The sequence below is a fragment of the Castor canadensis genome, chromosome 7, assembly GCF_047511655.1.
Source record: "Castor canadensis chromosome 7, mCasCan1.hap1v2, whole genome shotgun sequence".
NCBI classification, from domain to species: Eukaryota; Metazoa; Chordata; class Mammalia; order Rodentia; family Castoridae; genus Castor; species Castor canadensis.
In genome coordinates, this window is record NC_133392.1 from 143,861,583 (window position 1) to 143,876,652 (window position 15,070).

Genomic DNA, 15,070 nt, shown 5'->3' on the forward strand with positions numbered 1-15,070 from the left:
CTACCCTGAAGGTAGAAATGGTTGATTTCGTAGAAATCAAGGGGAAAAGATATGCTGCTTTCGAGAGGGAGGCTAATAGGCACCTGCTTCTCCTTTACCTAATGCTCATTGGTTGCATCCAACCATCTAAGATAGGGGCAGGGCCCAGACCAGGACTGGAGGCCCACCCAGTACCTGGTCCATGCCTGGGGCTTCTGAGCACTGCCAGCCAAGTGCTCTCCTGCCTACAGGGCCTGGTCTGGCCTCCCTAGTGGATGGGGGAGGTGCTGCTCGGGCCTGATGTTGATCTCTCCTGACAGCTGCTCCTATGGTTGGCAGAATGGCAGGCAGTGGGGGAAGGGACCAGATTTAAAGATCCAGCTGCCCCGCCTCCTGCCTCCCGCTATCTTCTTCTTGGTACATGAACACCACTAGGATTCATGTCTGCTCCCACCTCATAGGCCACCTGGAAGACCAGTACCCCCCACCATGAGATTTCGACGCCTGACTCCTGGTTACTTCCGGGTGCTACAGGTAAGTACCCCTAATTGTTGGTTTCTGGCACTACTGACCTCTTCCTCCTCCTACCATGAATATGTTAACACCCCCCAACAATCAGGTTGTCACATTCCCTGCCGCCTGACTAGCCAGGGCCCAGAAAGGCAGTGAAGCGAGAGTGATTGGGGTGGAATCTCCCTGGGGCAGCAATGGAATCCATGTCTCCTTCTCCCAGTTTTGTCTTCTTAGCTCCTTCCTGCCTAGAAGTCTCAACTGACCCTTCAGGTACACCCTGTTCACCTCCAAGATGCAGGTGGCTGGCGAGCTGAAGACAGAGCCCCGGAGTCCACTGCCTGGAGTTGTGGCTGCACTGCTTGCTGTCCTTGGGCTGAGTGGCTCCTGCTATGCTGTATGGAAGATGGTGGGTCAGCGGCAGCCGCCACAGGCCCCACAATGAGGCAGACAGCCTCTCACCTGAGGTAGGTGACTGCAATCTCACAAACTCTCTTCTTTTCTGGGGATCCAGTCCCTCCCCTCATTGGGAGCAGGATGCACTAGACCTGATCCTACTTCCCCAATTCAACACTGCACCTGGGTTCTAGCTCAGATGTTAGGACCCAGAAGGAAGGCAGAGATACGGGTACCAAAGCTGACCCAAGTAAAGAGGAGACACCCTGCCCCTGTACAAAGAAAGTAGCAGAGAAATCCTGATAGGCCAGAGTTTGTGGAATTGGCCTAGAAGTTAAGCCATAAGCCCTCTTTGTCCAGTTCCTTTATTGGGGGGAAGGCACCCAAAAGAGGTCAGGGCCCAGACAGGTTGACAGACTCTCTCCCAGCCTAGTCCTTGCACCACTGTCCATGGGCAGCTCCTCTGCCCTGCATCCTCAGGCCATGTCAGGTAGACGTGTCCATCTTAGGGCCCTCAGTGGACACTTCTGTGGGCATTGCCAGTCGCTTGGGCGGCATATAGGAGCCCATGCCCGCTGCCCTCTCTGCCTCTTCCTGACTGTAGGGCTCGATGGTCAACTGCTTCAGCCTGGGAGAAAGAAGAATAGGAGTTGGGAACTGACCAGGTGCAAGCCCTGCCTATCGGGTCCCCATCTACCAACACTCTTCTTACTTCTCATACCTTTTCTTGTGATCTTTGGATCGGAAATGGGTCTTCAGGTTGGCGGAGTCGATGAAGTATCTTCTGCAGGAATGAGAGGTGAGAAGAGTGAGGAATTGATACCTCTCAGGTACGCCTACCTCCCTGACCCTAGCACATTCCCCGACGCCTGGCTCCCTGCCTGAAGGGATGGGAGGCGGGATGACTCACAGGTCCCAAGACAGGAGACACTGCACGGCCTGTGGTTTGGACCTCAAAATCCCGGGCCAGCACAACAGACCCTCTTCCGCCCTGGGTTGGACTCACGCGCAGGCCAGACAGCGATGCAGACCGCCCCCTGGCAGGTCAGGGTCGGGTTCGGCTTCCGGGTCCGGCTTGGGCCTCGCGGGACCCTGCGGCCGCAGCTCGCGGTGAATTTCATCCAGATCCGGCCGTCGCCGCTTAGCCTTCATCTGGCGGGCTAAGGAGTGCGCTCGGTGCGCGCCTGTCCGGCGAGAGCGAGCCATGGCCAGTGACAGCAGGGCTAAAGACCGACTAGAGGGAACCACGCGGGCCTGTGCTTCCGAACCGCTGGATGACGTCACGATAACGCCCGGGGGCGGAGCCGGACCACCTCTGATGACGTTGCTCGCAGCCCGGCGGTTCGAGCGCCCCCAGGCGACGGCCCGATGAAGCTTGATCACGGAGCCTACGCGTCGCTGGGGAACCCCGGGGCATCAGGGCCATTTCTGTTGCCGGTCCCAAAGCGACCTCATTTTCCCTTCCCGATTCGCACACCTTAAACTCTGCAGTGGAAATAAGATGCTGCAAGCATCTTTGGAAGGCACTATGTTTGTGACACGAATAAATTAATATAGGAATGAGAGTAAGTTTGGAATCCCCGCCCCAACAGGGCTTCCTGAGATACCTCCAGTCCCTAATACTGAGCCCCCTTCTCTCTAGGTACCGGTGGTTCATGCCTGTAATCCTAGTTACTTGGGAGACAGAGATCAGGAGGATCGCAGTTCAAGGCCAGCCGGGTTTGTGAGACGCTATCTCAAAATACCCAACACAAAAAAAGGGCTGGTGGAGTGGCTGAAATGGTAGAGCACCTACCTAGCAAGCATGAGGCTGAATTCAAACCCCAGTACCACACAGAAAAAAAAGCTTCCCAGGTAGTCCCCTGGGTCTTCGCCCTCCCTGGACCGCCAGTCAAATCCATGCTGTGTGCATGGAATTCTTTCCCAAAGAGATCGACTCCTTTTGCAAGAAGAAGAGGTATTCATAGAAAGACCCCCATCTCTGCCTTCTTTTTTGAGCCTGTACGTCCAGGGAAGGGCTGGAAGGAAAAGGAAAGGGAATTAGATGTGTTGTGCTCAGGATAGGGTTGGTGTTGTCTCATTCATTGGGTCTGGTGCCTCACAGGCAACCAGAGCCAACTCCTCTGGACAGGGCTAAAGAAACTCAGCAATAATTCAGGAACTCCAGCTCTTTGGAACCTGTTGCCAGGAAACAAGGAGACAGGCACATGCATCCCTGGGGAGAGGAATAAGTTTCCAGGCCAGACAAAGCAGTGAAATGTAAGCCCAAGGTGCCAACTTGGGACTTGGGGGACTTTCCACTCCACACAGAGGCTGGGTGGGGACACAGGGAGGCACCTTGCTGAGGGCAGAGCTGGTATGGCTACAGTCCCAAGGGGGCACTAGTGTGGGTCTTAGACCCAAAGACTTTGTGAATGGAAGAGAACTTCTCTGCAGTCATTCTAAGAGATGGACAACCTCAAGAATTCCAAGGCAAGGTGGCCTCTCCATAATGAGATGTCTTCATTATTCTTGTCCAATCTGGGTCAAGACAAGTGGCTAAGGTGGCACATACCTTCCCCCACTCAGACTCACAGGTCTATGAGTGTTCTCTTTGGATCAGGTTCACCTGCCAGCTCAGCACTGTGCCAGCTGAGGAGGTTAGTGCATCTTTAATGAAGTCACCTGATCTCTGGGACAGGCTCTTGGCCCCACCAACTACCTGGAGCCAGAGCTGCTGGTGCCCACTGAGCCACCACCTTCAGTGCCTAGGTGCCAGGCCCCTTTCCCCTGCAGCCATGAACCAGGCCTTCTGGAAAACCTACAAGTCTAAAGTGCTACAGACCCTGAGTGGGGAATCTGAGGAAGATCTGGCAGAGAAGGTGGGTACCCTCCATGCTTGCCTGGAGGGCATGGGCAGAGGGACAGCAGGAGTGAGAGGTACAAAGAGGGTAAAAGGTAGATTCATTCGTGCAGAAGCTGTGGGCATATTCAGAAACAGCAGACAGCATGGCGCAGGATAGGAGAACCAGTCAGTCAAGAAAACTGAGGAAGAATAGAAGACTTGGGAAGAATAGAAGACAGGAGGAGTGGCCACTGTCTCTGAACCTCAAGGGCTGCCACATGGAGCAGATTATTCTAGGACTGGTGGGCAGTAGCCACATGGGTCCACTTAGCTTGGCACAACTTTCTAATGGGCAGAGCTGAGCAGAAGTGGGATGGGTGGCTTGGAGAAGTAGTGAGTCCCCATTTACTGGAGGTTAGGGGGAGTGGCACTTGCACGCTGCATGTCACTGTGGCTGTATTGCATCAAAGCCATACTTAGACCATGGTTTTTGTTTTGTTTTGTTTTTTCTGACTTCAAAGGAAAAAAAGGCTTTGGAACTGGGAACAATCTTATGTCTAGAAGTTGAGATAAGTGGCAGTCACATAAATAGATGTGGCAGGAGCAGGAACTTGCTCTGTTGGTGTAGGTGGGTGTGAATAAGTGAATGTCTAGACAGGCTGTGTCCCAAACTGGGCTTGTGTGGAAGTGTCTGTGGGTAGCTGCTGGGTTTGGAGTCCATGAGGAATTCCCTGTGAAGGTGTATGTGCATCTGTGAACTTGATCTAGATATTTTTGGTTTCAAGTGCAGGCATTTGCAGGTGCTTGTTTGTATGGTGGGTGGGTGTGTCTGCGTGGGTGGAGGGCCTTTGTGCAGTTGTATACATTCACAGGTCTATGAGTGTTCTTGTATAAGTGCCTTATAGCACATCTACAGGTGAAAAGCTGTAGCCATGTGGAGGCATGATCATGTACACATGTGTCTCTGTCGGCATTCACCTTTGTCCACATGTTTTTGAGTGTCTAGATGTGTCTGAGTGGGCAGTTTTGTGTGCTCAAGGGTATTTGCAGGGATTTACTATACAGGTGTGTATGTAACTGGTGGCTTTGTGTAGAGATGTACCAGTATGCATTTCTATGAGCCCTTGTGGAGGATGAGGTGTATAGCTGTGTAGTCCTGTGGGCTCTGGGTGCCTGGTCTGTGTGTACCAGGCTAGCAATGGGGGAGGGAGGTTCCACTTCTCTGGGTCTTTTGTCCCAGAGGGAGAGCCCAGCCTTAGTGGAGTCTGAGACTGCAGAACCCATGGAGGAAGCCTTCAACCCCATGTCACAACTGGCCCGCAGGGTAAGTTCTCCTTTCTTCACCCTAACCCTGGGGAGCCCAGCAGAGGCTGCCTTGGAGTCCTTGGAGACTGTGCCCAGTCCTTCCCTGACTCCCAGCCCATCCCTCCTAGGTTCAAGGGGTTGGTGTGAAAGGCTGGCTGACAATGTCATCTCTGTTTAACAAAGAAGATGAAGACAAACTGCTGCCACAGGAGCCCTGTGTTGACCAGTATGCGTGTACTTAGGGGTTGGTGCTGGAAGGGGGTTGGGGTCCCTCTTCTGCCATGTTAGTTCCTTTTGCTCTGTTCATCTGTCTTTCTAACCATGGATAACTGGGGAGGGACAGCCCTTGGCTGTTTCTCTTAGCAGGATGCAGCAGGCTTATCTAGGAGATGAGATTAGATCTCAGGGAAATTTACCAGCTATTGGGAGTGAGGCCCTGGAGGAGTTCTATGTTTTGCAGTACTAGGGTTTGAAGTCAGTGCCCCACTCACTGTGAGGTATTTATGGGCTGTTTCTCCCCATTCACTGGGGAGGGGCCATCTCCCTAGAATCCTGCAGCAGAGGAGAGGACCTTCAGGAGTTTGCACCAGAGGGTGGCCCAGAATAATGGTTCCCACATATTGTCTTAAAGTCTCACTCTCCAAAGGAGTTTGTGACCAATACAAATCCTTCCTTCAGAGATTCAGATCCACTAGTGTGGTGGGGATCCCAGAGGACCTGGAAGCACAGCAGTTTGGGAACCACTGTTTTAGGTCTTTGATGCTGAGTTAAGGCGTCAGACCCAGGGCCTCAGACTCCCTCCAGGCTCTATCTCTGGCACACATTCCCTCTGTCCATCTGCCCTTTCCTCCAGTACACACACACACACACACACACACACACACACAATTCTAAGCTAGAGTCACTCTTCTCCCACCCCCTATCTCTCCTGCATCAGGGCTGTCTTCCTCTCCATACTCATCCTCTCTCCCTCCCAGTCTTAGTCCTCTAAGGATTATTCCAGATTTGAGGCTTCTACTTCAACCTGCATCGCTCCTCCTTGCCTGCCATCCCCCACCTCCACCCCATCTGGGGTCTATCAAGCCTCACTCCTAAACTTCTGATCTAGGATTTTTCTCCCCCATCTTTCTCCAGTATTCCTAGTTCCCCTTTCCCTCAATCTTTTCCCAGCTCCGCCTCTTTTCCCTAGGGTTTCCCTCGTGTGGTCTAAACAAACCCAACACGCCTGGGGTCCCACTCCTCTGCTTTGCACTCTGGGCTCCCCCGCCAGGGTCCGCCCCAGCTTCCCATTGTTGGTGACTCGTTTTCCTGCTCTGGCCTTCTCCCACCCCCTCAGCGTCCACTCTCAAAACTCCCGGCCCTGTTCTCTCCTCAGGGATCCTGATCACCTCTTCCCAGACATTTCACTGAATCCCCTGACCCAGTCCCACTCCGGCCTTCTTTCCTAGTGCCTCTGAGCCCTTCCCTTGCCTGCACATCCTGACCTCTCTCTGACTCCTGCAGCCCCACTGCTTGTCCCTTGTCCTGACCTCCTGTCCATTGTCTCTCTCTCTGGAACCCGGGCCAGCTTGCTGACCTCCCCCCCATCTCCCGCAGTCCGCTGGCAGCGCGGCCACCCTCTCAGGCGGCGGCGGCGGAGGCGGAGCCGCGCGGGCCGGGATTCTGGGACGCGTTCGCCAGCAGGTGGCAGCAGCAGCAGGCGGCCGCGGCGTCCCTGCTGCGCGGCGCCGATCCCACACGGAAAGCGGACCCCGAGCCCGGAGACGAGCCCTTGGAGGAACCAGCCGAGTGTCCCGGGCCGCGAGAGACGGATCTAGCGGCCGGCTTCAAGTGGGGTTTCCTCACCCACAAACTGGCGGAGATGAAGGTGAAGGCCGCGCCCAAGGGTGACTAGTCGTCCAGCAGAACTGGCGCGCAATCCTCCTCAACCCCCTCCACCCCCCATAAAATACCCCGGCCCGACTGACTCCCTCGTGTAACCGTGTGTTTTGTCTGGACAATAGGGAAAGCCACTTTTGGATGGGCGACATCAGGTGGGGACTAGCTGGAGGGATCCTCATCTCCTTCCCCAACAAACGTATGGGGGAGGGTGGATGACCAGAGAGCTCAGGTGTCAGCGTGGATGGTGTTAGGTTTAAGGTACAAGTTTTTGGGAAGCGGAGTAGCCCCAGAGAACAGGCTCCATCGCCCTGTCCAGCCGTATTTAATTCAACAAACGTCTGTGCCTCTACTATGTGTGCAGCTCCTGTACTAACGGGAGAACTCACTTCCAGCGGGACCCATGCAAGGTGACCAATTGAAGCATAAAAACAGGGTGGCACATAGGAGCTCAGAGGAGGTGAGGCCGACTAGGGGATTCCGGTTTCCTGAAGAAGAACATTAGGTGATCTTGGGATGGGTGTTGAAAATGGGGAGTGTAACCGGGCTAAGGGAGGAAAATGAACAAAGGCTTAGAGGTGGAAACTGTGAGCAAAATAGGCGACCTGTGTGTCCTTGAAGGAAAGCGAGACAGTAGCAAGTTGTGAAGTTTCTGGTTGGCAAAATCCTAGTTTGAAGTTTGTTAGTGCCATCAACTTTAGATTTTAGAAGGGCCCATGGCCTTCCTAGTGACCACAAGGGGCAGCAAATCTCCGGGAATAGGCTCCATTTAGGGGTCTATGGACCCCATATTTCTGGGGCAGATCCCTTCCCAGGCCTTCCAGTTACTCCCAGCTACCAGTTCTAGTCTGGATCGACCCTCTGGTCATAGGCCGAGACGACCCGCAATAGTGTTATTCAAAGCAGCTATTGTTTATTAAGCACTTTCTATATTCCAGGCCCTTTGCCTGGCAGGTTTACAACTATTTCAAAATGTTTTTATTATCTGCTTTCCTTTCCCCCTTTCAAAACTGAGGGTTGTAGCTTTGGTCCAGAGAGGTTAAGTGTTGCCAGCCTAGAATCCACACTCCAAAACCCACTCAAACCTGCTCGCCCCCTTCAACATCTGCCCACTAAACTCACGACTCATTTAAGTAACGTTTCAGCTTTATTCAGTAGGCTTGCTGTCTTCTCCCACCCCAGCCACCACTCCTCAGACCCGGCCTTTAACAGGTGCCACAGTCCCGCTCTGGTCCCTTCCGTCTGGCCTGAGCCTGGTTCATTTTGTTCCACCTCCCGAAGGTTCAGATGAGAAACACCAAGATCCAGGGAAGGGCTGGCCCAAAGGCGCCGAGCCGGTGCACGGAGCCAGCCCCGCGCTCCGGAACTCTCTCCCGGGGAGCCGCCTTCGCAGTGGCGGTGGTCACACCTCGGACTCCCGCGGCGGGGCGCGGGCGCGCTGGCAGCCATACAACCACTGGATGACACGCGCATTGCGCTCCACCACGGACACCGTGGGCCGCCCGTCCCGCGTGGATCCCGCCGCCTCCGAGCCGCCGCCAGCTGCACAGTCCCGGGCGCCAGCGCCCCCGTCGCTGGATGTCCAGTCGCTGGTGTCCCCGGAGCCCGGCGGCAGCGAAGTTCCGGTCTGGGGGCTGGCGTCAGTGCCCCAGCTCTGCGGGGAGAAGCGCTCGGCGCCCAGCACCTCCACCAGCGCGCGCTCTAGGCCGCAGTAGTTAAAGAAGCGCTCCTTCTCCGACAGGGGCAGCGAGCACGTGGGGCACAGCGCCCTCTTTCTTGCGGCCTCTGGGGCATCTTGGGGCGCAGCCCAACTCCCAGGAGCTGCGGGTCGCTCTGTGGGGTCCGGGCTGCTCGGGGCAGCGTCCCGAGGGGCGCCCAGGAAGAGGCGCCGTACCAGCCCCTGGCCCTTGGCGTTCTCCTTGTTCACCGAAGCCTTGCAGTCCCGCTTCTGGCGGTAGAAGATGAGCGAGTCGGGCCTTGGCTGCCGCCTGCCGCTGCCCCGACGGGCGGGTCCGGGCGTCCTGGGTGAGGCAGGGAGACCTAGCTCATTGCAGGGGTGCGGGGTGAGCGGTCCGGGTCCCCCGCGTAGGGCTGGCTCCTGGCGCCTCACTATCACCTGGTGGGTCTTGACATACTTGGCTTTATCTGCCTCCAACCTCTCCACAGCGCTAGGGGTCCGTCCCCCAGAGAGGGTGGAGGGAGAGGACAGAAGCATCTTAGCAGAGATAGGCAGGACAGTGCCCCATAAGCCCCTGGAGATACCCAGTTAGCCGAGGACCCAAGAACAATTGACTGGAACCTCCTAGGGCCTACAAGGAGAGAGGAATAGTCAAAGAGAGGGTAGGTGATGTCACTGTCCCACTCCTGTAGGGGTTTCTGGGTATAGGGTGAGTTAACCCTCCACTCCAACCCCATCCAAGTCAGTCCAGCCTTCCTTCAGGGAGCAGAGTTTCAGGCCACCCCCTTCCCTGTCCTTCAGAGGCATTGGGTGGGGGCTGTCTGGCTACCCAGAAACATGTACCCCTTTGAGGGTACCCCAACTTGGCCACAGGGCCATGCAAGCAGATATGGGCAAGTAGGACACTTAGAAAGGGAAATGGGGTTGGCCCAGCCAATTCCCGAAAGTGGCCTTGACCGGAAAAAATACCTCTTCCCAACCCAGCAGCTTTAAACCCAAGACAAGGAGGCTCCCCAGCCACAGGCTGGCTCCAGTAGGGCCCACCCTTCCCACTCCAAGCATCAAGGTCATGGACATAACCACAGGGTAGGAGCCTCCAGTAACTGCAGCCAACTGCCCTGCCCAGGCCCAGCAGGGCCATCCAGGAAAGAGAGGGAGGTGGTCTCCAGGTCATGTCAGCCAGCTACTGCCAGCCACTCTGTGCCTCTGCCAAGAGGATTCCAGAAAACCTAACTGTAAACATCACCTTGTCCCACCCCTATACTTCCATTTCCTAGGCCAGGAAACTGGCTTAGAGAGAGAGGAGGGGGCTTGTTCAGGTCCTTCTGAGAGTTGGGAACCTGGCTGGAACCCAGGCTCTTGCCTTGCTGCTACATCTAATTCCAATTGGATCAGATCTCTCACTTGCCTATCAAAACTTTTCTCTCTCTCTCTCTTTTTTTTTTTTTTCCAGTACTGGAGTTTGAACTGAGGACGTACTTTTTAAGCCACTCTACCATCCCTTTTTTTTGTAAAGGGTTTTTTCGAGATAGGGTCTCATGAACTATTTGCTTGTGCTGGCTTCGAACCTCTTGATTTCTGCCTCCTGAGTAGCTAGGATTACAGGTTTGAGCCACTAGTGCCCAACTCAATCTGGTATTTTGCCTCTGCTACTAGAAAACCAAGTATGAGCCCCTGGCCTCACTAAAACGTTCCTCCCACTGACTCTTCCCTATAACCTGCATGCCCTGAAATCTGCCCTCAGGGTCCCTGACCCCTTCTCATCCTGAGACCTCTAACCCTTCTTCTCCTCCACAGCCCTTGTGTTAGGGAAAGGGACAGGAAGGGCTGTAAATCAAGAGCTGACAGTTTCCTGGGCAGTTAACAGAATGGGCCACCCACATGGCTTAGCATACCCCCACCACACCCCTGTCCCCCAACTTCCTCAATCCCCATTCAGCTGAGACACATTGGTGCTGGGGACTGAGGGGACCTCGGATCTGGAAGCAACAAAGAACAGACTGGTCAAGGATGGGGGTAAAGAGGGGCCCCCATGGAGGCCCTTAGAGAACCTGCCAACCTCACCCCCAACTTGTGCAGCTTGCCTCCTCCCTCCCCCCAGTATCCCCTTGTATATTGTGTGTGTGGTAAGTCTGGCCAGAGACAGTGGGTGACTGGAACCCAGACAGCGAGGACAGCCTGGTAGTGTCCTCCCCCCTTCTCCCAGGGACTGTTCTGAGCAGTGGGTCAAATTCCAAGGTCCCAGGAGGGCACTGAGCTTGTCTGACCTGATGTCCCCTCCTCCTCTCCCCAACCCTGGGTAGGGAGGCTATAAAAAGTCTCTAAACACAAGGACCAAAATAGTCTAATGCCTCCTGCTTTCTGTTGCTAGCTTTGATGTCCAACCACAGACAACTCACCCTAGAAGCCTGGCAGCTGTCTTTGTCCCCATCTGTCCCATTACCTACCCTCTCCCAGTCCTGAAGTAAGTGATCCAAACTTTGTCAGAGGCTTCCGCTCTGGACATGGGCTGGCCTCTAGACACAGTGGCTTGGCACCAGCCTCTCCCACCCTGGGCTCCTAAGTGCCCTCCCACTCCGGGTCCCCTGGACTCAGGATACACTCACCTTTGTGTGGGAAGGCTGAATTGCAGGGGTCCTTGGTCAGGTCTAGACTGACGGTAGGAGGAACAGCAGGGACTAGAAGTAACTTTGGTGGCAGCCAAACCTCACAGGAAAAGCAAAGAGCCTCCACCCGCCCCCCCCCCAGATTAACCCTTCCTGACCCAGAGCCTCGCCTCTGTTAACTCTTTCCTGGTCAGGTCTCCGCACCGAGAGGGACAGTGAGCCAGGTCCAGCTCCTTTATTTTACAGATGATCAAACATGCCCTGCCACATTAAATGGTTTGCACTGCAGGCACCTGGAACTTGGGGTAGAGCCAGGACCCCAACAATGCCTCCTAATCCCCAGGCTCCCTCCAGAAGCCTGGGGTGTCAAATGCTCTGTCAGCAAATGGGAAGGCAGAGCAGGGCACTAGTGGACTTGAGTTTTTCCCTTTGTGGCAGGTTTAGTCCTGTCCTGGTCCTGGTATTGGATGATAGCAAGTCTGCTCTCCCTAGGGGTGAGTCCAGGAATCTGTGGGCTACAGCTGGGTGCAGTGGTGCTGCTGCTGTGCAGGCAGCCTGTTCCAGCAAAACTTGCAGAGAGGGTCATGCAGGAGCCCATGGGAGGGGCCCCTGCCCAAGATGCCCTGATGGCAAATGGGTTGGCTGGGAAGAGGGTGATGAAGGGAGGTTTCTGGGGCTAAGCCTCTGTCCTTTGGTTTCCTAACAGGGAATTGGTAGAGCTGGGACAGTCTCTTGTCTGAGGTCTCCTGTCTCAAGGAGAAGCCCTAGCCGCAGGGGAGCTCCTCCCCCTCCTTTGGCACCCAGAGTTCAAAGACCAGCACTGCTGCCAAGTGGTCCCTGCCCTCCTCTAGCAGGCCACTTAGCATAAAAGTCCCCTCCCTCCCTTCTAGCACTTCTTAATGTTTGCAAAGCAGGTTCACTTCTGTGCTCTCTGATCTCCCTTGACCCCCTACGGACCCTAGATGGGGCCCAGCAGGAACACAGCCCCACTTAGTGTGGAAGGAAAAGAGAAGAGGAGAAGGAGAGGCCTGCGCAGAGTCTACCTCCAAATCTGTTCTTTCCACTCCACCTCTGCCTATTGGGCAAGGTCAAAAGTCTGAAAACCCAGCTGGGCGCCAGTGGCTCACACCTGTAATCCTAGCTACAGGAGGATTGCAGTTCAAAGCCAGTCTAGGCAAATAGTTCGGTGAGGCCCTATCTTGAGAAAACCCTTTGCAAAGAAGGGCTGGTGGAGTGGCTCAAGGTGTAGGCCCTGAGTTGAAGCCCCCAGTATTGGGAAAAAAAAAAAAAAAGTCTGAAAACCCATGGCAATTGCCTGCTAAGAGTTTATTGCTGTGCCTTGTTAAAGGGAGGTTCCTGTTGGGTTCTGTCTTGTTTTTTTTATATTGTGTTGCTGCAGCACTTTACAAAATGCTTTTAGGTACATTGTCACAATCCTGAGGATAATCGTTGAGGTATAGGTTTTATGAGTTTTCTCATTTACAGCTGAAGAGATTGACTTCTCCAAGCTCACACAATGAAAAGGAGTACCTGTTAGCGAGAGCATGGCGTTTTGTATGTCGGGATGTTCTAATTACTTCACACAATGAATAACATAGTTAGTCCTCAAAATAATTCAGAAGGAAATGATTCCTTTCTTTGAATCGAAGAGATACAGGTGGGAAGCAGGTCAATAGTTCTGATGACTGGGCACAAAAGGGTTAAGTATGGGCCGGCTGGGCAGGGCCCAGCTGGGATGCTCTCAATGGCAGGAAACCTGGCCTGCCAGAGGGAGGATGGGGCTGTGGTGTCTGACTGAGCCCCCCCCCCCATCCCTTTGGTCTTAAAGAAGCATCCGGGTTGGGTGTAAGGGCAGGCAGGGGCCCCTTCACAGCTCTGTTTTGGGGATCCAGGACAGATGATAGACTACAGGAAGAGGGGACCCAGGGGGCAACACAGGTGTTGCCCTGTCAGGGTGACTTGTCCATTCCTTGAAGCTTCAGAAGTGGCCTAGCTCCCCTCAGTAGTGCTCAGTGAAAGAGGAGAAGACAGCCCTGCTCTGAGAGCCCTAGTCAGAGGTGGTAACACAGCTCTGCCCTCAGGGCTCTCACTGGGGAAGGGGGAGGGCTTGAGATCCTTGCTCCCTGGAGCTCCCTGTTCCAGGGATAACCATGTCCTGTCCCTGGATGCCAAAGGACACAGTCCTGGGAGACAGGCACAGGCTCAGGATCACACAGGCAGAGCAGGGCCATGGGGGAGAGGGCAAATGGGTGTGCTTATTGGTTGGGGGCTTAAAGGGGGAGAGGAGAGGAGGGGGTAAAGGATGGGGGAGAGACGGGCTCTTCTCTTTGTCTGCTGGCCTCATCTCTAGCCACACTTGGCCAGAGCTGGATCTTCTCTCTTTCTGGTCATGGGTCCCCAGAGAGATTCTTAAAGTGGCTCCTTCTGGCCCTAGAGCCAAGACCTCAGGCAGGGGGAGGCCAAGTCTGAGGGCTGTTTCCTTCCTATTTCCGACCTCGTTCCCGGATCACCTTGATGGGCTGGGAATTGGCTTGAGTCAGAACAGGCTCCTCTCAGGAGAAGGTGGGGGAGGACACTCTGGTCAGTGTCGGGAATAATGAGACTGACCATTGTGATCAGACCTCAGACCCCACACCCACATTACCCCAGAGGAGACCTGTGTCTCCTCCCTCACCAGTCAGCCATATCCCCTAGGCCAGGCCACAGCCTTTATTCTAATCCTACCCTACCATTCACTGTGTAGAGTCTAAGCAAGGACTAAAGGACTGGAGGTGTGGTTCAAGTGGTACAGTGCCTGCTTTGCAAGCTGGAAGCCCTGAGTTCAAGACCCAGTCTCACCCCAAAAAAAGTAAATATATAATTGATTAAAAAAAAAAAAAAGCCAGGCACCAGTAGCTCATGCCTACCTACTCAGGAGGCAGAGATCAGGAAGATCATGGTTCGAAGCCAGCCAGTTCACAAGACCCTGTCTCTAGAATATCCATCACAAAAAAAGAGCTGGTGGAGTTTCTCAAGGTGTAGGCCCTGAGTTCAAGCTGCAGTACCGCAAAGAAAAAAAAAAAAAGAGAACTTAACATCTCTGTCCTTCCCTGTCAACCTGGAATGAGAAAACCTCTTGTGATGGGGTAGGGGTGGGGCTAGGCAAGCACTTTGCACCTCAGGGTGCTCAGAGTGGACTTCTGCCCTGGAGGATACCTTTCTGACACCTCTGACCTATAACCCCCCCCAGCTGCTGGCCGCAAATCATTCGGAGAACACCTGTGCTGAGCGGCAGGGTCAGTAGACGGGGTCAGGCAAGGATTCTTGCTCAGGAGGCTCAGGAGCTCAGCCCGGGGGTGGCAGTGAAGTGAAGGACTTTATGCTGCTCTGACAGAGAGATGAACAAAGCAGATGACACGGGAGGGGCTGGCAGGGGACGATTTGTTCTGCTGATGAGGGGTGGTTCTCTTCAAAGAGAAGGGAGGAGGATCAGATCTGGGCCGGAGGGGATTTCTGATTGGGATGTGGGCAGAGACTTGGGCCCAGAGGACAGCAGGAGCTGGGGTCTCCGTGAAGGCAGGAGGCTAGGGAGGGGTGGCCAAGAGGCAGCAGAAGCTCTGGAGGCTTAGAGAGAAGATGGGGTGCAGAGAGAAGGGTGCTCAAGAGAGGGCTGGGGCTGCACCGCATGGGCAGAGCCCCCTCTCTGGGCTTAGAGCAGCAGCTCCCCTATAATTCAGAGTTTTCCGTTTTAGGAAAGAATCGTAGCCACAACAATGGCCAGGCCCTGGCGCCTGCCCCTCGGAGGGGTGCGGCTGTGAGCAGAGCCAGGCCCCAGCACGGCTGTCCCAGATGCCACAGTGGGGGAGGGGGGAGGTAGGAGAGGAAGATGCCAGTAGACATTTGTTTTTTTGAGCA

General features: G+C 54.7%; 4 protein-coding genes across 4 annotated transcripts; 2 read left to right on the forward strand and 2 right to left on the reverse strand.

The window, feature by feature from the left end:
- The first annotated feature begins 189 nt into the window (after window positions 1-189).
- Znf593os (ZNF593 opposite strand) lies at window positions 190-1,181 on the forward strand. Its single transcript, XM_074080931.1, has 2 exons — window positions 190-513; window positions 785-1,181. The coding sequence occupies exons 1-2, from the start codon at window positions 469-471 to the stop codon at window positions 932-934; spliced, it is 195 nt and encodes a 64-aa protein (XP_073937032.1). The 5' UTR covers window positions 190-468; the 3' UTR covers window positions 935-1,181.
- A 53-nt stretch (window positions 1,182-1,234) lies between these two features.
- On the reverse strand, window positions 1,235-2,186 carry Znf593 (zinc finger protein 593). Its single transcript, XM_020158749.2, has 3 exons — window positions 1,892-2,186; window positions 1,607-1,669; window positions 1,235-1,513 (listed from the first exon to the last, which is right to left on the reverse strand). Exons 1-3 carry the CDS (start codon window positions 2,089-2,091, stop codon window positions 1,372-1,374), a joined length of 405 nt encoding a protein of 134 aa, XP_020014338.1. The 5' UTR covers window positions 2,092-2,186; the 3' UTR covers window positions 1,235-1,371.
- Window positions 2,187-2,998: 812 nt separating this feature from the next.
- On the forward strand, window positions 2,999-6,965 carry C7H1orf232 (chromosome 7 C1orf232 homolog). The gene is made up of 4 exons (XM_074077970.1): window positions 2,999-3,746; window positions 4,950-5,033; window positions 5,143-5,240; window positions 6,611-6,965. Exons 1-4 carry the CDS (start codon window positions 3,540-3,542, stop codon window positions 6,906-6,908), a joined length of 687 nt encoding a protein of 228 aa, XP_073934071.1. The 5' UTR covers window positions 2,999-3,539; the 3' UTR covers window positions 6,909-6,965.
- Window positions 6,966-8,026: 1,061 nt separating this feature from the next.
- On the reverse strand, window positions 8,027-11,281 carry Fam110d (family with sequence similarity 110 member D). Its single transcript, XM_020158698.2, has 2 exons — window positions 11,177-11,281; window positions 8,027-9,201 (listed from the first exon to the last, which is right to left on the reverse strand). The coding sequence occupies exon 2, from the start codon at window positions 9,105-9,107 to the stop codon at window positions 8,295-8,297; it is 813 nt and encodes a 270-aa protein (XP_020014287.1). The 5' UTR covers window positions 9,108-9,201; window positions 11,177-11,281; the 3' UTR covers window positions 8,027-8,294.
- Between the last annotated feature and the right edge of the window lie 3,789 nt (window positions 11,282-15,070).